The sequence below is a fragment of the Festucalex cinctus genome, chromosome 2 (assembly GCF_051991245.1).
Source record: "Festucalex cinctus isolate MCC-2025b chromosome 2, RoL_Fcin_1.0, whole genome shotgun sequence".
NCBI classification, from domain to species: Eukaryota; Metazoa; Chordata; class Actinopteri; order Syngnathiformes; family Syngnathidae; genus Festucalex; species Festucalex cinctus.
In genome coordinates, this window is record NC_135412.1 from 16,495,872 (window position 1) to 16,520,478 (window position 24,607).

Sequence of the window (24,607 nt, forward strand, 5' to 3'; positions counted from 1 at the left end):
TGACGATATTTTTTCGATATATTGTGCAGCCCTAGTATGTTTTTCCTCAATTTTAATAGTATCAGTTTTGAAATGTTACTTTTAATTGTGGACTAAAAAAAAAATGCTCATTTATAAAACATTCAAACTAACTTTCAATTAATAAAAGAAGGACATAATTTTGAACAGAAGTACACATTTTAACCTTCAACAGAATAATTTCAAGTTTATTTCATTTTTGTTTCACATGGAGCCCATATACAGTAAGAATACAGCAGAATTCTGGAGAGCCTTGGATATTTTTCTTCTCTGACTTATCATTATCATAAATACTAATATGTACTGTATACATCATACACAATAAACACAGCACTATCCAAAGGTGTAAAGAGTATCACAAGACATCATTCACCACTAACAACAGAGTATATTTCATTTGAGCATATTTATAAGAGCTACAGAGAGAAGAAAATTGTGTTTAGGGGACATGAGAAGAGGTGGAAATAAAGAAGAGAGCCAATCAAGGCCGCGCGTTGGACCAAAACACTGGTGATGGACAAAGATTCATTCAAGATGTGGTCTGTGGAAGCAAAACTACAAATGATGACACAGCTGCGACCATTTCAAACACAACTGGCAGGGCTGTTGAATTCTCATTTATTGCCTAAATTGTGCTTTGTGTAGAACTGTCGATGGATCTAACATGCTGTCATGTCACTGCTGAGTCTGCCCAAATACGTTTCGGGATACTTTAGGATAAGAGGAAGACGATACATGCACTTAATTCACTTGCCATTCAAAGGAGAAGCGAGAAAGAAGGACAAATATCTCTGGCATTTTGTCCCGACTACTTGAAAACGGTTTCCAGGGCAAGCTCTTAAACGTGTACTATACCTTATTTTCATTTACCCACAGTTGAAGAAGTTCATGTAAGGGAAAAAAAAAACTCGAGGGCTGCGTCTTACAACTTTCTGAACTGCACAAACAGGACAAATTTCACTGACAGAACCTGGCCGATACCCACAAATAAACACGCGCACTTCTAAAATGGACACTCGCCGCCCCTGATTAATAATGTTCAAAGCACACAACAGCAGTTTGTGGAAGAAGAGCACAGGAACTAGAAGATGCAATCAAATATGTCACTAATGTCATCTTGACGTGTTGGGTTGGAAATATTTGCACATCCTCTTGATGGGGAAGGATAAAATACATCAAGTGGGAAACAATCTACTTGAAAGCACTATTGGATCTTGCTAAATGTCACCTTCTATACGTCTAATTAGTAGCTATTAATTTGGGTGCACACGATGCGATGGCCCAAACAAATCAACTTTTTGAGGGATTTCCCACTGAGGTGTAATGTATTGTTACCACACTTTGATTTGAAAAAAACAAACAAGCAAAAAAACCATCACGTTTTAACTTGAGAAATTTTATGCAACAACATGAAAAATTTCAATATTATGTTATGTGTATCTTCTTTGCATCTTTTTCTTTTTTTATTGAGTTATGTAGCTAGTAACTTTGATTTATAAAGACTCAAAAAGAAGACACACTACTCACATCGGGCTCGCCAGTGACCTGAACCGGAAGAATTTGTTTTGTTTTGCCGAATGAGTACATGAAAATGATCACGTATGTGTAACTTATCGCTGAAATTTCTCACATTACATCATGAAATTTATCAAGTTAAAATGTGACATTTATCACGTCAAAATGGTAAACTCTTTCATGTTAAAACATCAAATTTATCACATTATTACGTGACACTATTTTTTTTTTCTTGTGTGGCAGCCATACGTGTCCGTACTTCCTTTTATTTTACATTTGATAGGAGAAATGTATAGACACATTCCTTCAAAATTCCGCTTGCTTTTACACTCCACCAAGCTGGCGCGACTAATTTCGTTTATACTGTATGTATTCATCGGCCTTCACCCTGCTCCTCATCCAACAGCTAAAACAAAAAATGACTGTGAGAAGAAAGAACGAAGAGTTGATATCACAAATAAAAAAAATAACAATTTCCATTGATGTGATGGGTTGAAGGGCAAAGGCCAAACTAAGCGCTCCTAGACAGAACCAAAGTAAATCCGATTGAATAACTCTGTGCTCTACATTTGTTGTATAACAACTAATATGGAGTGCACAATTATTCAACGGGGTACATAGAATCATATATATTAGCAGGTTGATATTTACACAGCACAGACAATACATTCTCTCCAGTTAAATATAACTACAATGTTTCCCTCCCACCCATAAATGTAAGTCTTTTTCCATGACAAGATTCCCTCTTTAAATGTTGAATGTCAATGAATGTTTTGGTATTTATATTCAAGTTTTTCTCGTATAACCAAACAGACAATCCTCTGTTGTCTTCTACAGTTAAATACGTCACGAGAAGAAACATCATGTTACAGCAAAGACTGCGACCCCTCCCCCCTCCCTGACCCCCTCCTGCTCCCTTAAGGTGTTCACGACCCACTTTGGGCCTCCCCCGCCCCCCTCCCCCCATCCCGCCACTTGCCCAACTCACATGTACACAAACAGACTAACAGACGAGTGCAGAAACGCAGGCGGCGGTTGAGCGCCGGAATCACAAGGTCACCCTGGAAAGAGGTCGACAGAAAGGAGAGTATTCATTAACCCGCTCTTCAATCATTTATGGCAGCCTCACTTACAAACATTTCAACATGGAAAAGTCATGTCATGCATGTAAACAAAACTTAAAACTTTGAAGGCTGCTGCAGAAAAATGGAAGGATGCAAGTATGGAGTTAGAATTATGCCAAAACCCCGTGAACACACAAAACCTGATCTACGTACAGCTGAAATTGGCCAAAAGGTGCGGTACACCCTGGACTGGTCGCCAACCAATCCCAGGGCACATAGAGACAAAAAAAAACTAGGGTTTGACCCCATCAGATTATGATAGAGCAGGATTGGCCGTCGGGCATAGCGGGCAAATGCCCGGTAGGCCAGCATCTTCAGGGGCCAATGTGGTATAATTAATTTTTAATAACTTTTTTGCAATTAATTGTAAAATGGGGAAAGCATTAATTTGCAATTAACAGCCCATTAAAGGGTTACTTGAACAACTTTCAGCAGTAATAAGTTAACATTTTGTTGATAATTAATGTGTTAACGATATTATTTATTCATGTACAATTAATACCTTTAAACAGTAATTTTTCTACTTGCTGTTGACTGATGATGACATCAAATGTGCTGATGAAGTAGGTAACGGCCAATCATGGCTCAGTTTGCTGACCAATCCCATAAAACAGGTGAGCCCTGATTGGCCATTACCTACTTCCTCAGCATAGGTGATGTCATCATCAGTCGACAGCAACAGGAAAACATTTAAAGGTATTAATTGTACATGAAATAACAAAATAGGAACTTTTCACTGCTGAAAATTGTTCACTGAGTAAAGTATCCCTTTAAGCTATATATTAATTAATTAAGCCATTAAACCAGCCCAATAAACCCAGGGTACAAAGATATTAGAAGTGTCGTTTTTGATATTTTATTTTTTAGAGTTTAGTTTGGTTATTTAGAACAGTAGATTTATACGTTAATTTGTTTGCATCATTGCATACAGAGGGCGGGGGGGAGAACATTGGAAGCACCTTTTTTTTCTTCTGTTGCAGAGTTATCTAAACTCAAAATCAAGTGTCTTAGATCCAGACTGATTGGGAAATCCTTACAAACAACAATTCACATTTATCGACAATTTACAGCCATGATGGGCCCTTTGCATACGCTGATGTCAATTGAAAACTGAAAATTGTTACAAAATGCGAATGTGAGTGCTTGTTTGTCCTGTGTGCCCTGTGATTGGCTGGCGACAAGTTGAGAGTGTACCCCGCCTCTTGCCCAAAGACAGCTGGGATAGGCCCCAGCACTCTCGCAGCCCTGATCAGGATAAGCGGAAAGGAAATGGATGGATGGATGAATTGCAATTTCTGTTTGTTTTTTTTTCTTTTATTGAAATGTGCGACTTTGTCCTGGAAGCGATTACTCAAAGGTCATATGTAGCATTTACATTCTCTCATTTTCAAGAGGGATAAAACAATCTAATTTTGTACAATATGGGAGGAAATGGACTCTTGCGCTGTATATGAACCCACCAATACACTGGTGAAGCCAGAGGGGAGGCCGGGGTGGCAATCGCAAAAATGTGATTGGACCCCCAGGTGTCAAAATGATTGACAGATCACGGCAACCGACGCAGTGGCGCCGCATGTCTTGCAATGCAGTCTGTCAGCATTTTTTTTCTCAATCAGACGCCTCCTAATTGTTATGCCCCTCCTGCACAGTAGCTGGCACTATTTACCACAAAATGTTGTAATCCACCTCACTAGGAGTCTAGAGAAGAAGAATCTCCCTAGCGCAATCAAGAGTGCATGTTTTTTGCAATGTCATGTTGGTTTTCCCGTGAGACGTTAGTGACTGTTTAAAATAACTTTTATGTTATGTTATGTTTTTTTGGTATTTATTTATTTATTTATTTATTTATTTATTTATTTATTTTAGGTTGTTTTGGACGTACATAAATAAGTTAAGGCTTTGCACAAACAAAAAATAAATGCACGAGCTGAATGACGAACGGAGACATGAAACAGGAAACAGCAGTCGGGAGTGGCTTTCCAAATTAAAAGCATAGATTTCAAAATACGATATTTAAACATCACACAAAACAGCTTGAAGTATACTTAACACTTAGTATATATGCCTTCACGTTTTTAATCTAGAAGTGGGGGGATTTAATAACGTCAATAACATTATGTGGCCGTAAATAAAGTTGTAGTAGGAGTAACAAATGTATTTTTTTTCATAGCGTGTGTGGAAAATGAAATAGGGACAAAATAGGACTTGTTTCTTAAACGAATTAAATTCAACAAGTGTATGCATGCACATTTCATTTGTGTTAAACACTGATGTTAACTCTTCATAGACTTTGAATGTTTTTGTACATTTTAATAAACAGAAATTTATGTGCAAAAATCTCCTGCATTCTTAATATGAATATATTTCAACATTTAGAGACTCCGATTGAAATACATTTTTTATGAAGCAAATTTTTGGCCCAATCTTTAGATACCCTGAAGTATCCTTGGCCCCACCTTGGCCCCTCCATTTATAAAAGTCTGGCTCCGCCAGTGACCCAATAGTGGAAAAATGAAAGTAAAACATGAATATACTGTAGCACATCTAGACTTTTTGGTCAAAACACTCACCATCCTGCAGCTGTGGCGTCAGCGCACAGGCTCACATTTGATTGGAGTAGGAGGTGGGCTGCTGTTCGTAGCCCTGGCTGTAGCCCCCGTCCTCGTTGTAGCCCCCCTGCTGGCCGTACTCAGGCTGGTAGCCTCCCTGGGAGCCGGCGTACGGATCCTGCTGACCGTAGCCGCCCCCCTGGGCGAAGGAATCGGGGGCGGGCTGCTTTTCCTGCGACGGCATGTACGTTCCGGCGAAGGCCGCCATCCAGCCGGTCTCCTTGAAGACGAACCACAGGTTGCCTATCCACAGGATCAAGTTGATGAAGCCGAAAGCCTGCGGATCGCACAGGACAATGTCAATCAAGTGCTTATATTGTGTACTTAAATACAAGTACAGATGCATGGCATGGATAGCTGTGAACTACTATGCACTATAATTTTGTAATCCTGCTCAAATTTGAACGTTTCCAATGTGAAACATCTTTGCCTGCCACGTCAAGTATACATTTTCCGCACTAAGCTGCTACAAAGCTTTTTGCCACTTGATGTTGAGTGAGAATTACATCACAGTTGCTCAGGTCTCAGGGAACAACCAATCACAGCTCATCTTCAGAAAAGAGATGAGCTGTGATTGGCCCTGAGCAACTGTGATGTCATCTTCAGTTGACAGCAAGTGGAAAAATGGCCGCCTTCTGAAATAGATAAAACGTCTGGATTTTGCTGCATAACTCATATTCCACCAATGTAATATTAATCAGAATGACGTGTTTAGATGAGTGAGGTCACATTTAACATATTGTCAAGAAATGTTTCCCGTTTACTTTCGCCTTAAAAGTGGAGGGAAACTAGCAAAGAAAGCATCTTATTGCTAAGTGTTTCTTTGCACATGACAAATAAATTGAATTTTGAGTCTGGTAAATGTATAACCACTCATTCAATCTTGTAAAAGTATAATAGTACAGAGTAAAACGTAAAAATAAATGTTTACTGTCACTTATATTTGGTAACTTTGAAAAGAGCTAACTAGCATTGGCGCAACTTTTATGCTGGCGGAACACCGCTTTTTCTGTTCGACTTATTTGAAGTCATGTTTCGGTTTCAAGGTAATTTCCAGGTCAAAGGCTATTTATGAAATTACAATGAAACCTGATGTAAAAGAGGAATTTAAGACTTTCTTCAAATTATTTTTTATAACCGTAATCAGGATCCTCTTTATTGGCCAAGCATTTTATAATCACACAAAGAATTTGTCTCGAGTAGTTGGTATGGTGTCACAAGAGTGCCAAAATTAATAGGAAAGACAAACACATTCAATAAAAGAAAACATCAATCAATAAAAGAGAACATTTACAAATTCATATATATAAAGACATTCAATAAAAGAGAATATTTACTAATGCAGACATGCAACGGCATTCAATAAAAGAATATTTACAAATACAGACATACAACGGCATTAGGTTCTCTTTTATTGAATGCTTTTCAATAGAATGTGAGTTAAGTCGCGATGAGTCGAGATTCGGTCCGTGCTAGTGACTTACCACGGAGGTGTTTAGTCCCGAGACTTTGGGCTCGTAGACCTCACGGCAGCGATTCTCTCGTTCATCGCAGGACGTGATGAAGGTGACGACCCTCTCGGGGTCGGTGGCCGTCTTCACATCCGACAGACCTTTGGCCCACGCGCACGACGACACCAGCCACATGAAGGCGAACACCGCCGTCACGACAAAGTCCTGGCGGTCAACAAGCAGCGCGTTTGAAATAAAAACTCATCGCAAGTCTTTCATATGGTTAATTCATTTTCTAAGCACACGTTTGGTCAACAATATCCTCTTAATAATTGTGTGCGCCAAATTATGAACTACAATGACTTCCCCAGCCCCCTCCCCCCACTCGTTGCGATGTCCGTTATTTGTCCGACTCACAATCTGAGGGCCCTTGTTATTTTCACGGTACTTCTCCAGGACGAAACAGTAGACCGAGAGCGCCGCCATGGAGTAGAGGAAGGAGAAGACACCGATGGTGACAAAGAACTCGGCTGAGGAAGAGTAGTCGCCGACCAGGAATATCCGCTCGGGGTTCCCTCCCTTACAGGTGGGGGCATCAAAGTAAACCTGATGGAGCCTGACAAACGATCAGAACAGGAAGTCGGACAAGCTTTGAAATTATCAAGACATGTTCGCTATATATTGTTTGTTTATGTGTATAAATATGAGCCTCAACTAAATTACTACTAACCTGGGATTTACAATAAAATATTGAGAATGGAATTACAGTTGTGTTAAGCAAAATGTTGAGTTTTTACGGTCCCCTCAACCACTTCCTTAAACCACAGTTATTCAATATTTTATCTATTTTTCCGTTCAAGAGGTGACAAGATTTTGCAAAAAGGAAATGGCCACTTCGACATGAGTAGCATGAATTTTGAAATAAGTTTCTTGGGTCTGAATTGTTTTTTGTTTGTTTGTTTGTTTGTTTGCATTTTGGGGAACATTTTTGTGTGTATCATCTAGAGTAGATAATCTAGTTTAAAAAAAAAAAGTTTAAATTAAGAGTACATTAATACACTTTGAGCCACTAGTGGTACATGTACCACATGACGAGAATCACTGTTTCTGTTAAAAAGGGCAACTGCGCTATTTTGACTGATTTTGCAAGGCCCACAGAATATTGTATTCTATTGCTATAAAACATGGAACCTACCAAAAGAAATATTAAAGTCTCTTCTTTCATCAGGAAAAAAAAGTATATTTTTATCTGTTTCCATTTTGCAGAAATTAGCATTAGAATGTAGCTAAGTTTCATCATTATTCAAAAATATGTTTAGAATTGTGAGTAATTTAAAAAATAATTTGTGTAATAACTACAATTTATTCAACTGTTCTTTTCAGTTGAGAGGCTGCATCAAAGCCTTCTGTATGCTCTAGCATTTAAAAAAACAACAACGCATAAATACGTCTCTGCGACACTTAAAACATATTTATACGTTTTGGGGAGCAAGTGAGTTAATTTTATCTATCATTTTTAAATTTAGTTTCAGTTTTAGTCCAGTTTCAATCACGCTTCTTAGTTTTTATTATAGTTAGCCAACCTCATCCATCCCGTTTTTATTTAGTCCATTTTTAGTTGACTATAAATCTAGCATTTTCGTCTTCGTTTTAGTCCAAGAAAACCAAATTTTATTCATGTAGTTTTTTTTGTCAACAAAAACTGTCAACGTTTTAGTCTAACTTTAGTCAAGACAATAATTTAGCACCTGTAATTTTTTTTTTTGGTCAGCAGATTATGTTGAACATTTTGTATCTAAAATAATTTCACATAAAATTTTGACGCAACTTTTTGATGAAAAATAACTTCACACATAATTACAGTATATGAACAAGCGGCTACTACATGACAGTGTCACAGTAACAGATTTTACAAAATCATATGAATTTTGTCTCGTTTTTGTTCATGAACTAAAATGTCCATAGATTTTAGCCCAACTTTTATTAAGTGAAGTACATTTTCGTTTAGTCTTCATTAGTCAACGAAAATGCAGAATGATTTAGTCCCACTTATTGTTTATTAATGAGGATTTTAGTCGAGTCTAGTTTTAGTCCGGTGAAAAATGTGTTGACAAAATTATTTTTGTTTAGTTTTTATTGACGAAATTAACACTACCGCTGGCCATACTTCCTCATTCTGTTTTTGATAACCTCATAATGGGCCTTGTCATCAGGAGCAGTAAACTCTTGTGGATGAGCGATTTTCAACATGAACGACATGAACAGCAAGGGCATTACCTGAAAGGATATTCAAATTCTACTTCGATGCCAAGGTCACTCTCCGAGCGGTTTTTACACTCCACGCTCATCTTGAACATGCCGGAGTAGCTGCCGCATGTCGAGAAGGCGAAGATGGCAAAGATCTGCGAGGGGAAAGACAGGGTGAACATTTGACAGCCACTCATGCATGCGTGACAACAAAAAGGTGCCACAAAACAGGCCGGTGGAAAAAGCTGTGAAACCATGCAAATAAATACAGCGTGAGAAACGCTTTGCCAACAGTTGTCATGGTTACAATTTCATTTGCAAACGCTTTAATTGCTATTTCCCCTTTGATTGTTGGCTAGTGTGGCTATGGTGCAAATTATTGTCAGATATTTGCATAATTAAACGGATGTTTTCCTTAAAGTAACTTCTACTTCAGTGTCACAGAAACATTTACAAAACTGACACATGTAAGGCCTGAATCTAACACAAACCAAACCAAAGCTCCAGAAACAAGAAATTAAATCTTTCATATTAGATGTTAAAATGTTTGGAATTTTTTTTTGTGTCTGGTGGGAGAAGGTTTGCCAACTGTCCCATATTAGCCGGGATGCACCGTATTTTGGGCTAAATTATTATGTCCCGCACGGGACCTCAAAAGTCCTGTAAAATAATTCTCAATTCTTACACGAATGTCAGCAAACGGCATCTTTGCCATTTGTGGACCACGGCTGCTCCCGTAGGTTGACAAGTGACAAGAAAGTTGCTCGTACCCAATAAAATGAGTCGCAGGGTGTGACCTTATGTCGAGATCTTGCAAGGTAAGAGAGGCAACTAGAGAGAGAGAGAGAGAGAGAGAGAAAGAGAGAGAGAGAGAGAGAGAGAGAGAGAGAGAGAGAGAGAGAGGGAAGCACTTCCTGGTTTCGTCACAGGTTCATGTCACCTACACTCTAAACACCGATCTTAATATGTCGGCTGCGAATGTATCAACGGGAGCAATACAAGATGTATCCTCGTACTATTTATGAACAAATACGGCGAGAATTTAGCTTGCTGGCAAGTTTCACAATCAGCGCTTAACACGGCAAACCACACTCAACAGGTCCTAGATCAGCTAAAACGGCAATGTCACAAAGCACAGCACCTGTCAGCCAATCACAGGCATCGTCATGTGCATTTATTGTAGCGCCTTATACTGCACAAGTGGCTAGAAAATAATAATAATAATAATAATAATAATAATAATAATAATAATAATAATAATAACAACAATGTGTAGTGTTGTCCGGTCGGTTAGGAAGCGCGATCGGATAAACCTGTAAGAAAGAAAAGAAAGAAAAGTCTCCATGGAAAAAGTCAATTTGGTGAGTCACGTTCCTCTTTTGCATTTCATTTTTTATGCACCTGTTTTTTTTTTTTTTAAGGAAAGAGACAAATTGTGGTTTCTTTGAGATTTAGTATGAGGTGACATAATGATGGCCTGCAGTAAGGATTGAAGGGAATGTACAAACGTTGTGCATTTCGAATCTAATCAAAATATACATTGATTTCACACATCATGCTCACACCACCATGACACCGTACCGTCCACCTGTCCCTTATTTCGGGATGAGAATGTTGGCAACCCTAGGTAGGAGTCAACCTAATTTTCCATGGAAAACGCTTAATGGCAGACTAGTATAGCCGTGCTTATTGTTGATGACCCTTTGCGCTATCCGTTACATAAATGGTTATAATAGCATGACAATATCAGTGCTAGTTTTGAGCCTGCCTATAGCATTTAGCTAGCTGGCTTTTAAGGCAAAGTTATGTGGTTGTTTCAAATAAACATATCGTGTAATTAATTGTTTTATGTTTAGTGTGATTCTAAAATTCAACTGGGAGGGGCAATAAACAGCTTGATGCCTTTTTGTTTGTTTGTTTGTTTGTTTGACAAATTGCTACTTGTTTTGAAGAGTCGAGTTTGCTAACATCAGACAGCACAGCGGTCATCGCTCAAAGCGAAAAATGCATCCTAGCAGTGGCTCACATGCTGAAAAACTCACAAGTGGAGTCGCTCGTATCTATTTGTTTTCATGTCGCGTTATTGCTTGGAACAGCTAATCCATTCTACTTTACTGTAGGTGCACCGAGCTGCGCTGAGTGTTGCGGCGAATCATGAACTGACATGAAGGCAAAGATGAACCCTCGCACGTTACGCAGACGACACACAACAGATTAGACCAGGATGACTATTTTTACCAGCGCGGCCTCGCTACGCGGCAAACCAGAGCCGATTGGACGGGAAATCCAGCTATTAATCTGAGTGAGGTGCTTTACCATCTGTCGCCAAATACTCCAATAAAGCCAGCCACAACACACACACGTTTAACAATGTGCAGCACACTATTGACTCATGTGAATCCCAGTGAATTTCACACCACTTCTCTTTTTATGGTTGCAAAAAACCCAATGAAAGGGTTTCATACTCAAGATATGCAAAGTGAACATGATACAAAGATATTTACATACCGTGTATTCAAAATAACAACATAGCCTTGCCTTTCACAAAAGGCAACGAGCTTCATGCTAGCACTCAATGCTAAAAACCCATAGACAAGCTAACGAACCTAGCACTGATGTTGTGTCTTTAAGTCCACTAGGTTAATGTTAACACAATGTGCAAAATACCATAGACAGGCTAACAAGTAGCATTGGCATTGCAACATTCTATATCTTTAGGCAACAAATATTGGAATACAAACGCATGTACCCTACACATACAATAAAATAATACTTCATCCTCTAGCTGTGAAGAGTGACTAACATCGTTACAGCTCACTGAGGGGTTTTTACTGCTTTAATAGTTCAAAATATACCCGTATGTCTGACTGTAATAGAGTTCTCCAAGCCAGGTAGAGCACACAATGGCCTTTAAACCTTGGGTGAGCATATTACCATATCAAAAAAAAAAAAAAAAGATGTCACCTGCCCCGGCCTTGAAATTGTGGTACCAGTTGCACTTACACAGTGTACTTCACCTCCTATTAGTCATGCCATGCCAACCGAACAGTTTCACAAATTTATATATAAAAAAAGAAAAAAAAGAAAAAAAAAAGAAAAAAAACATAAACAAATCAAAAACAAAAAACGGACACCCAAACAGGACGTAATAAAATGGTCTGTCCTCCCAAATGAGGACATTTGGTCACCCTATTAAAGCAAAAAAGTAAAAGTGGCAAAAACATGTTGAATTCTCAAGCTGTAACAATATTCTCTTTAATTGTGTCATTACTACAGATTTTTATTAAGTGTAATATTAGAAAGTGCTACAGAAAATACATTTTGGGTTGTTTTTTGGAAGCGTAGAGATTAAAGCTAGCTAGCTAGCTAGCTAGCTAGCTAGATAGATAGATAGATAGATAGATAGATAGATAGATAGATAGATAGATAGATAGATATTTCCATTCATTTCAATGGGGAAAGACAATTTTAGATACGTGTACCAAGGTACCACTCGAGTAGATGTGATGATCATTTCATTGATCAATTCATTGGTTGTTATTTGAAAGGTATGGAAGAAGAATCTCTCTCTGAATGATCTGAGCTCCTGCTTCCATGTCAGTTGCCCTGAGCAGAATAATGTTGCCTGAGGGGTGTGCGCCACAATCGGGTGGAACTCAACTTCCAATCCTGACGTCAATTTGTGCTTTATAAGGGTTCCAGTTAGTTTAGGTTTTCAGGTCTAGGAAATGTCCACCCAATGAGGACCTGATAGGCAATCTGTTGGTAAGCGTGCTCTTGACAGTAACCACCCCACTCCGGGTTCACGGTTCGTCGGTTCCATTATTTTGCAGATATTTTTTTCTCCCTCGTTTTATGACTCATTTTTGTTGTTTATATTGGGTGTAATTGCAATGTTGTCCACCAGATGGAGCAGATTTGAAATTTGAAAGAAGGGTGAAAACAGGAAGAACAGTTTCAGTTCAAGATCAGTTAAGTTTTTGTTGAAGATTATTGAATGTTATATGTCCTCTTGAGTTCTGCTCTTTTGGCTACATGAATGAACGGCTACAAGTTTGTTTTATAATTAGGGCTGTCAAAGTTAAAGCGTTAATAGATTAATTAATCACAGAAAAATGCTGCATTAATCATGTATTAACATGTATTAATCGCACTATTTTTTTGACTGCACTTGAGCCTTGCACGTAACCGCGGATGGTTACATTGAAGGCTGCGCAGGTCAGTGATGAGGTCAATGCACGGCATTTCCTACGCCTGTTGTTCCAAAATGAGCGGGCGGACTCCAGTTGGTGCGCTCGGTGGTAAATTTTGCTTTAAAAAACACCCCGACGGGACTTTAGATAAAACAAAAGTAATTTGCCTTTAATTAATTAATAATTGTTGAATTGCACCCAGTTGACATGATGCTGTTATGTTTTGAGCAATACACGCATGCATGCAATTGCATACACGCATTTAATCAATGTTTGCAAATGACATTCGGATAATAAAATGCATTAATGTCAAAATATTATGGTATTTTGTATTTATTTTATACTAAGCGAATACGCAAATAATTTAGCTGATTAGTCGTGATTAATCAAAATTAAAAAGTGTGATTAATCAGATTAAAAATTTTAATCGTTTGACAGCACTATTTATAATGTAAGTTTTTGGGCATGATTTTTGATGCGTTTGTGAATTTGGACTTTGGCAAAACGGAGCCGGGGATTTGTTTACACATATCTCACAGAGGAATCGCTAAACAGTTTGTAGCCTAGGATAATTGAAATGGGGTATTTATAAATTAAAGATTTCACTTAACTGGCTTGGTCTGGAATGCAATCCCTGCTGTGGAGGGGGGGGGATTACTGTACACTGTACAATATTTCATTAATGCTGCAAAAGGTTGCAAAGATTCCAAGAGGGTCAAACCCCGCCATGAGCATTTGGTGTTCCAGCTGTAGTTTGAAAGTTGAGGGAAAAACCCTCACTCAAGCAGCGAGGGCCGAGATTTGCCAGTTACGAGATTATCACGGCAGCAGGTAATACTTTAAATCAGGCGTGCCAGAGTACTGGAAGGCTACGCACGAGGGGATTGGATGGCGGCGCTTTGGCGTCCTGCAGCATTGTCGCTGCAACATCACAACAGAAAGTCCAAGCTGAATGTAAACGGGAGCCTTCCAAGAGCTGAACTTTTATGGTGATGTGTGAATGGAAGGAGGAGTGATAAATTGGAGAAGGGCGAGCCGCCCGCCGGGATGAGAGAGCCCACGATGTTTGGTGCCATGGCAACGCTGTTGGCAGCGCCACACGGCAAGAGGCTGGTTTCTATCCTTGCTGGCATGCTGGATGAATGTCAGCTCGACTGTGGTGAGAAGACACACAGTCCCCTCGAAAAATTCTCTCTCACACACACACAAACCATCTGCCCGCTGTTGCTTTTCTCACACTCGATCGCCCGATTGCAAGTCAACGGCACACACGAGAAGATTAATGTTAAGAGTCGGGAATGTGAAACTGCTGGTGACATCTGAGAGGGCAAACATGGGAAGGGATCAGATCAAGCTTGGGACCAAAGCAACCCTGTGATGATATCACTATAAGTCCACGTTGAAATATTCTTCTATTTTCTATTGCGCTTTTCCTTATTTAGGTGGAACTCGGTGCCAGCCAATTGCAGCACATCTAGTATTCACATTATGGTGTCTTGAAATACACTTGGCTGGACGTATCATTTTTTGAGACGCCGTTGCCCGTACCAGATGTAATCGGGCTGCCAGATCGTATCGGGGTCGCCTAACGAACACGTCCCGCGACAGGATTGGCTGCAAATTATCCAGTTGACGTCAAACATAGAAAAGAAAATATTAAAGATATAATGTAAAAAACAAAACAAAATGTACGGACTAAAATTATAAAAATGTAAATAAAACTAAGAATATAAAGGCAAAATATATTGAATAAATAATAAAATAGATTGACTAAAAGATAAAAACGCAAAATAATTGTCTCAGATGTGACAAATATTGTCAGTTTTGATTGTTAATGTGTTCATACTATCATTAATACTGCTTTTTTGTTATTGTGATTGATTTGTGAACAGCTAAAAAAAGAAACCAAACCAAAGCTAACGTCGTTAGCGCTGCTGTACTGACGTCACCGGCAAGTGCGAAGGCGCTTCAATCTATTTTCTTTCCACTCTTAAGTATCGTGCTTTTATATTTTTAGGTTTATTTATGTTTTTACAGTTTTAGTCCATGAATTTTGTTATTTTGAACGATTGTAAACGGACGATTTTCGAACAATCAGCGTCATCTGCAGGCAACCCCGATACAATTTTTTAATTTTTTTTTATTTTTATTTTTTTTATTAATCCCAAAATCAACAAACATCCAAATCAAACCGAGCACACAAAACAGGACCGTGCTGTGGAACAAGACAATAGAAAAAAAGAAAGAAAAAAAGGAAAAAGAAAAAACTAAACACAAGGCTTGCTTCGTCTTAACCCTTCTCAATGTCCTTGCAAACCCTTCAATTTCCCGATACAATCTTGCAGCCCGATCACATCTTACACGTTTTTTTTGTGTGACGATCCAAGCAATCAATAAATAAATAAATACATGCAGATGTGCTTCAAACGTCTACCACTAGATGGCGACAGAAACTTTACGACAACGACCAGGTAGATACCAAGGACTACATTCTTTCACAAACCTGTGTGCCAAAAGCTAAAAATAGTTAAATAGTTTACAAGTGATGGGTCATTGTGATTTTCAAGGAATGTGACTTCCACTGGTGAATGATTTTTAAAACTTGACATGGAACGGCAGGCACATGTTGTTCCCAAAGTGCGCGTGGTTGAGCTTCCACTTGTGCTTTATTTGGTAAGTGGACGTCTTGTTGCATCTGTCAAACGGCTGCTTTGTCAGCACGGTTCCCCCGAGACAGGAAGAGGGCGGGAAGGTGGGCGACGCTCGCTGAGTCACACACGCAGGAAGCTGTTGCACAAAGTTGCCCTCATAAGGACAATTTGCAAGGCGCTTATCTATCAGGACAACCTGCCTCAGGATTTTGCCTTTCCTCAGCTCATGTTTTACATATTGTTACTTAACACGATGCAGTACTGTTACATGCATTACAAAAATGTTAAACTTCATTAGGTTGGACAAAAGCGGTTTTTCTTCTCCACTATATATGCATGAGTTGTGATGTCATCAGGCACAAGAGGCGTGTCCTCACATACACTGCCACCTTCTGGTCAAGATAGGAAACAAGCCTTGCTATGATTAGCCAAAAACTGTAAAAACGACCACAGTACAGGCTGTGTAAAAAAAGTGACAAAAAACACTGACACTCATGACATTTACATTGTTTTTGTGAAAATGTTCCAGTTGTGGTTGAGGGGAGGGGCTGGATGGGGAGATGATCGATACTGGCATCCTCTGTGTAAGTTACACGGGCTCATAAGTATTTGTTTGTGTGTGTTGGATGTGTCGTGTGGGTGTGTGTGTGTTGGGGGCGGGGTCGATATATTGATACATGATTTTATATATCAATATTGGGATATGAAAAGGCCTATCAATATGATATCAATATATTGATATTTTGAACCCAGCCCGACCACCCAGGAAGGCCAGAGCCTGGACTCGAACCCAAGTCCTCAGAACTGGGAGGTGGACGTGCTAACCAGTCAGCCACGGTGCAGCTTGTCATCCTTTATTTGAAATAATAATCAACAGATCAATCAATCAAAATAACGGTTAATTGCAGCTCTGGTTCCTATATTATTAATTGCTTGTGTTAATTCACTTATCATGCATAAAGACAAATAAAAATACTTATGGCGCAAAATTCTGAGGGAGGTTATCTTGATGTGTGTGTGAAAGGCTTTGTTTACTGATTTGTTTTGATGGAATTGTTATGACTGCTTTGGCTTGGGTCCTGGGGTCATTGTGTTGTTATGGTGCTCCATTTGTTCCCTTTTGATGATGATGTTAATTTTTTATACAGTTGCTGTGTCCCTTGTGATGATGAAGTTGTCAGTTACTGTACAGTTGCTATGATTCTGAAATTGTCACTCTTCGGTCCTGTATTTTGGTTGGGTATTTGTGACTCTTTATTTTGTCATATAGGCCATTATTCTGTCATACAGAATTGTGCATTGCCCTAAAAAAAGTTACTGAATGACACTTTGTTAGTACATCAAGGTTTTTGCTCAGAACGTTGAGGTTTCTTATCCCGACTCTTTCATGTGTTTGAGGTTGCGTCCATGCATCTACTGCTCTCTCAATCAAGGTTTCACACTTAAGGATTCTCTGTCAGGTGTTTTCTTTGAGGCTGTCTGAATCCAGCCCTGTTGTTTCTTTTATATATAAAGACTCTTGTTTCCCAACTGTCTTGTCTGTGTTTGGGTCCTAACGCCGCACCTCATGTGACAGGGATTTAAATAATGAGCACGAGACATCTTCACTCTCACATGGATAATTAGATTGCGTCTCTCTCGCCAGCTGTAGCGTATAAGAAACGTTGACGTGCGACCCCGAAGGCTCGTCAGCGCGGAACCGACCAACACATCGCGCGTGCTCGCCACAGGGGAAAGCCACGAGATGCTGGCCGAGCACAGCTGTATTTGTTAATTGCCCCCCCAACAACAGTGGCTAGTTTGCTGGCTCCATCATGCGGCGAGGGGGTTGACGCGCAGCAAACGGGAAAGGAAACGAAGCGCGATACTACGCAGAGGTCACGTCCTCCAGTAAATGACTCAGGCAAGGACTGTGCCCGCCCCCCACCCGCGCGCGGTGTCCTCTGCACAGGCTAACAGATGCCAAAGAATACTTGGGAACAAATGATGCGCTACAGTATAGATACTGTCATGGTGTTTGGAAACAATACATGACAGGTACATTTAGGTCATGTTGGGCTTTAAATTGCTCAATTTTCTATTCCACAGCTATTAACATTTAAATGGAGTTACTGCTAAAGTAGACATTATTTCCTGTCAGGCTCCAGACTATCTGAATGGTCTCCACCTTTTGACGAGAACTTTCCACACCAATATGGCCACCACGTCTATGATTTAACTTTATCTCTTTTACTATACCACACGTTGGAAAAAAAAAAAAAAAAAAAAAAAAAAAAAAACTCCACGGACGATTTCAAGCATTTTAACTCATCTTTCATAGCAAACAAAATATTGTGTTCTTTTACTACATATCCAAGGTGGGTACCACATGAAAAAATTAGAAAAAAAAAGTATGTTTCTACCTTATTCTATTCTTTAGTTATCACCATTTGAAAATAGGTAATTTGAGTGCTATTGACCAAAAATTGAAAAGGAGAAAACAAGCTTTTTGCGAAGATACATTTTCACCACACTGGTGACTTTGACACTAATATTTTGTTCAGTAACGCTCTGTGAATTAGGTTTAATGTGGCAAAGGCTTTAATCATTTACGTCATCCTTGAAAACGTTCTATTTCATCAGATTCCGTCATGTTTCATTGTAATTCCATGACACCGGCAGCTCATTGAAAAGAGATACAATGCTGCCATCTGCTGGCTATAGTTAGTGGCTGTTTTTGTTTTCACAACCCATTGACCAGACAGCGCTGCACTTAGACGTTGCACTGCCCATTGATTAGAAAGAAACAACAAAAAACCGTAGTTGACGTCATTTGAGATTTATGGCGGCATACATCGTGATTTGTCTAATCGTTATTAAACGTTTTTGTCGGTCAAAGAGTTTAAAAGACAAAAAATGTGTGTTATAATGGGAAGTAATCATTTAATGAGTATTACATTTAAAGAGCTCATATTTAAACTAATCAATGTGATGTCAAAAAAAATAGTTTCTTGTAGGGGTGTTAAAAAAAATCGATTTGGCGATATATCGCGATACTACATCGCACGATTCTCGAATCGATTCAATAAAAAAAATCGATTTTTTTTTTGATTTATATATTTTTTTTTTTAAGAGCTCAGAATTGTTCATTCGGTATTCGGATTCAACGGATTCAACGTCTTATCATCATTGCCTTTTTTTTTGTGTGTGTGCGTGTGAATCGATTTTTAAACTTCCATTTTTAATGGAAAAATATTCAACAAAACGTCTGACTTCGGGTTAGGATTCACACCTTGAGCATGGAAGAATGTTATATGAACGGAACATTAAGCCTTAATATTTTATTTTAATGCTGTTCAAACATGAAACAGATTACAACCTCTATAAGATAAATAAATAATACATTTTCATATAAATCTTACACTCTACAAGCTTACTGATTAGTATTTTCTAAATTTGAATGAAAAAAAATCGTAATAATCGACTTATAAATTTGCATCGGGATTAATCGGTATCGAATCGAATCGTGACCTGTGAATCGTGATACGAATCGAATCGTCAGGTACTAGGCAATTCACACCCCTAGTTTCTTGCATAATTGGACATAGACGTGCAAAGTGCACAGTCATCACAACAGGAAACATCTGCAGAAGGAGGCGAAAGACGAATACATTGGTTGACTTCTAACTGGACGTTGTTATTATAGACCTTTCACAAAAACTAACACACGTGGAACCGAGAGAATTAAACGGGTACATTTTACAATAAGGTCCCTTTAGTTAATTCAGCAGAAACTATGAGTGAGGCATAAAGCGAGTCAATGTAAGTCAAAACATGGCGTAGCCACTTCTAAAGAGGACGGCTAACTCGGAAGCATACCGCCGTCATCAGTTTTTTGCTCACAAGTGTGAGTGTAAAATGTTTGTGCCGTTAATCCGAGCAACAGAAAGTTCAATAAATCAGATGCCTGAATTTCCGACACATCCATTTTTTGAATCATTTTATTTCTTGAAATGTAAATCATTGCCACGTTCTGGACGCTCGCCTCTTGAAGCAATTTACCTTATGAAGCATCTTTTGGACGGACACATTGCACATTCAAACTATAAAAGTTAAAATGATCATGGAAGCCATTTACGCAGAGGACAACTGCAGATCAGTTGAACTTTAGCCACCTGCAAGCACGTGCGGCGTGACACACGAAACGTTGTCTAGTGAGTATGCATCTATGAAAAGTGGAATTGCCGATATTGCAGATTTTGTTTATTCACGACTGGTCCCTATCTACCACAAATAGTTGGGGTTCTTTCACTTGAGGTTCGGAATTTGGACCCAAAAGCAGACAGGACACGGAAGTTGAAAAAAACAGACAAATACAAAGTAACAACAGAGAACAGGGCTGGATTCAGATGTCTTCAAAGAAAGAACTTGACAAAGAATTACCGCGACCAAGAACCATTGACCAAAACACCTCAGTTTGAATGCAGAACACATGGGAGACAGCTTGCATGGAAGAAACCTTAAAATACAACTCCAGCTATATGACAGAATAAAGGCCTATATGACAAAATAAGGGTGACATATAGGGCCATATGACAAATTAAGAGTGACGAATACAGGACCATAGCAACTGACAACATCACAACAAGGACCCGACCCAAAACATAATCACAACAGGTCCACTCTAATAAATAGTTTAAAACACTAACTATGAGCCCAATAAGTTGAATAACATTTAATAATGGATACTCTCTATAAAAAAACCCGGCCAAACACAGCAACTACCCAACAAACAAAGCTAAGCTTGTCCTTCATTTACGATGTATCACTTCAACATACTCGCTTGATGACAATGGCTTTAGTTACTATTTTCCTATTTGGGCAGGTCTTTGGTGGTATCTTGCGTCATTCGAGGGACTTTCAGAAAAAGCACCAAAGAAATGTGAATAAGTGAATATTTCAGTGAAAAGATGGCAACAGATTCACGGGAGAAAAATACTTTTTGGCTAACCTGTTTCTGCTATTTTGCTGAAAAACTGCCAAGAAAAATTTGGTGCCAAGAAAACTTTGGGGAACACTGTAGGTGAAGGTGTGAATACAGAACCGCAAATAAGATGCAGATTCCTATAAACAACAAATTCCTTCTCCTGAATGTGCCAAGCTGTTTCCACTCCATTGTTGTATTTAGCCACCAAATCACCAAATCATTGATGTAAAGCGAGCAAGATGACTTACCCATTGGAGGACTTTTATAAATCCCAACGGCTGCTTGATGATTGTGAACTGTCCTTGGGCCACCAACTGGTAAACACACAAACACAAAAGTCAAAAATCTTCTCACGTTTTGCAGTGAATGGCGGCTACTTGAAACTTTGGTGCTCAAATGTGATGACTTTAAAAAAAAATCGGTACTATTTGATACCAGTGAGTATCACAAAGCATTTGGTTAGCGCGTCTTACATTTTTGTTGTTTTAAAATTTTAAGTTCACTACATTTGCAAATAAGCTTTTAGAACTTTTTTTGGTGTGTTGTTCAAAGTGTTTAAAGCCACCCCCAGCTGAAGTTTACCGTCTAACTAAACATATACCCATAACAATACAGATTTGTCTTTAGCAATGCGCCCGCTAGCTTAATGCTAACCCATAATATAAAACACAACAGATAGGCTAAGCGTTAGCATTGATGGTTGGCGTGTTGTAATTAAGGGACCAGATTTTCAAACTTAAAAACTGGGACTGCATGGGGGGATGGTGGTGGCGAAAGATGGCCGACATGTGCATCAACCGCTAATGCTAAATGCTAACTTGGTTGACTGGCCAAGCTGCACGAAGGAGGAGCACAATGAATCATGAACCCAAAACTATTTAATTTCTTTCTGTTCTATTGAATTATATATGTTTTGATAAAGTACACTATTATAAGTAGGGCTGGGTATTGCTGCCAACCTCACGATACGATACGTGTCACGATACAGGGGTCACAATAGGATACGTATCACGATACATCTGTATCCCAATACATGATCTTCAAGGTGATACGTATCCCAATATTTTACATTAATTTACTTTGCATTTTATAATAACATATGTCATATGTATACCTAAAGGATATGTTTATTATGCTGGATGACAAAAATGTTTTTGTTAGTAGCGCTTCTGGTTTACCACCAAGCGGCATGCATGGTTTTGATGTGTATGCGCTGCAGAGCAAGGAGCAGTTTTCACAGACACACCGGGAAAATTTATTAACAGGCACGAGTCGATATGAGTAAAAATATCAAAGTATAACAATTACATCTCTAAAACGTGCTTATTTCAAATATTTGGGGAAATAAAAACAGCATTTTTTTTCATGTAACACATTCTATTTTGTTTTTTAAACAAAATATAGGAAAATTGGTACATTAAGACACGTGTGCCATGTTAAGTTCATAAGTAAATAAATGTAATAAATTCCTCTGCTTGAATATTTCTTAGCAAGACACAGTGTTCAATCACTGGTGACCTATTTTTTCATTAATTGAAGGCAATTAACTTCAAAGACGCTGCAGTTTTTTTTTGTTTTTTTTAGGTACAATGCAAGCTGCAAAGGCAAACGTTAACTGCCTATTTAAAGCAATATCGATTCTTAAGCCTGTGTATCCATACGTGTATTGTAATGAGGCCCGCAACGATATATTGCCGTATTGATTTTTTGAGCACACCCCTAAGGTGCTACTTCCTTATTTAAAAAAAAAAAAGTTTTTTTCTTTTTTTTTTTTTTTTTTTTTTTTTTTTTTTTTTTTTGAGAAATTGGCGAAATTGAATTAATGGCGTTTTTATTCTTTGCAATGGAGGAAGGTTATTTGAGATAAAAGCATTAAACTCATATCTCAAGGTGTCACAGGAGCCTATTTGCAGAGCTAAGATTTTTTATTTATTTTTTCTTAGGTGTCACTGTGTGAAAAGTTTGAAATGGGGTGGATGAGTGGAAATAAGGGACCTATAGTGGATATATTTAGGGTTTAACACATTTAGTTTAAGGCCCCTTGGGGTGGTGGTGGTGGTTGGGGGGGGGGGGGTATGTTCTTATGTGTGCGTGTCTGTGTGTGCGCACGCGCTGTCAGCATTCCAATTAGACAAAGCTGATTAACGTGGCAGCAGCCATTTACGTGTCCCGTGTTTACAACAAGCAAGCAAAAACGTAGCCTATACTTGTCAATAAGTGTCCTTTGCAGGCTTAGGGTGCGGTGCGGGGGGTGTGGGGGTGGCGGTTGTCGTTTGTTGCATTTGTGCGCAGGTGAATGCGACACCGCAGAGTAGGCGCTGCAGCGGCAAATAGTAAATGGCGCACGTCGACAAGAAGAAGATGGCGTGCAAAAAAAAAAGAGAGAGAGAGACAGGCAATCACGAGGATGCCTGCCGGGTCATCTCTCGGGAAATCCTTACTATATACGCGCCTCGCTCATAATAATAAGAAAAGGAAGGAAAAAAAAGAAGAAGAGAGAGAGCTTCTGTTTTGGGGGCCCACAATACTGCGGCTATATGCAGCAGTCGGTAGGGGGGGCCTCATCCTCGCAAAATCAACCCCTGCTTGTTGTCCTAGCAACAGTGGGGCTAATTGAGACGTGCTGTGGGGGGGCAATCGCAATCTCAATCTTGAATTTTGGGGGCGGGGGCGGGGGGATGGGGGGTGGATAGCATGCAGAGAATATCCCCATAAAAGCGCCGCGTTAATCTGCGGTGATCCTCCTTCACATCTTTTTTTTTTTTTTTTTTTTTTTTTTTTTTTTTTAGCGGGCAGGCCCGCTGTACGTCCGTCGTGTCCTAACACTGCAGCAGAAGCCTCTTGTCTCAATTAAAAATAAAAAAAAAAAAAATCATCTGCATCATCATCACGCTTATGATGTTTTGTACAACACGCAAATGGATCATTGTGAATTAAAATTATGCATTTATTTAAAGCACCGATGCAGCATCGGGCATTTTTGACGACTGATGGAGCACAACGCAACATTGACGTGTGTCCAATTGAAAAATAAAATATAACCACAAAGGAAGCTTCAAGTAACTAAACGCACTTGCACAGCAATACAAAAGAGCAAAAAGGGTGAATTGGTGGCGAAAGTCTTACCTGGTTGACGACATCCATGTTGGCCGCTTACTCGCCGATAAGAGGATGAGAGCGAGAGGGCGGAGGGGGTGGAGGCGTCTCATCCGGAACAGCCCAGGGGAGGAAGACGCCTACGAGGAAGAGCCGGCCGCTGCGTCACCAAGCTGGGCGAGGACGTCGTGACGTCGGTCCAGCTCGCCCAATCGCGGCGCAGTTTTTCTTCCGAGATGGCCCCGGGCCGCCGCGGCAAGAAAGAAGAGCGAGCACGCCGACAGTACCAGCAAGTGCACAATGCGGGGATTCAAAGAAGCAAAAATAGACGTGGAATATACAACAGCAGTTCACAGCTGAGTTGACTTTTTGTTGTTGTTGTTGACAAGATTAAGCCGGAAGGAGCCCGGTAGGGGGACACCACGAAATTATTTATGATTGCAATATAACGCAATAGTTTTGCAATAAAACGGCAATGCTATTAGCTATTTTGAAATAATGCGAATTATTTGCGAGAGATTCCACTTTCGGGTCCTTTACAACAGGCTTGGCTATCTTTAGTGATTGTTTTGTTTAATTCACGGCGATTGTTTTGTTTAATTCACTTTTAGTGAATATATACAAAAAATAATAAAATAAATATAATTATTTGTTGCAAAACAACGCTGTTATTTTTGGAGGGGATGAAAGATTTTCACTTCCGGGTCATTGATTTAAGTGTTCTGCGGCGTAGGGAC

At 39.3% G+C, this 24,607-nt stretch overlaps 1 protein-coding gene across 1 annotated transcript; it reads right to left on the minus strand.

Annotated features, from left to right (window-relative positions):
- Positions 1 to 2,493: 2,493 nt before the first annotated feature.
- sypb (synaptophysin b) lies at positions 2,494 to 24,037 on the minus strand. The gene is made up of 7 exons (XM_077513339.1): positions 23,901 to 24,037; positions 21,023 to 21,088; positions 8,995 to 9,119; positions 7,135 to 7,333; positions 6,751 to 6,942; positions 5,228 to 5,543; positions 2,494 to 2,594 (listed from the first exon to the last, which is right to left on the minus strand). Exons 1-6 carry the CDS (start codon positions 23,916 to 23,918, stop codon positions 5,259 to 5,261), a joined length of 885 nt encoding a protein of 294 aa, XP_077369465.1. The 5' UTR covers positions 23,919 to 24,037; the 3' UTR covers positions 2,494 to 2,594; positions 5,228 to 5,258.
- Positions 24,038 to 24,607: the final 570 nt, after the last annotated feature.

Coding starts and splice junctions, on each gene's coding strand:
- sypb (XM_077513339.1), bottom strand. Junction 7,334..8,994: donor GAATTTGAATATCCTTTCAG/GTAATGCCCTTG, acceptor ATCGTTTGTCAG/GCTCCATCAGGTTTACTTTG. Junction 6,943..7,134: donor ATAACAAGGGCCCTCAGATT/GTGAGTCGGACA, acceptor GTTGACCGCCAG/GACTTTGTCGTGACGGCGGT.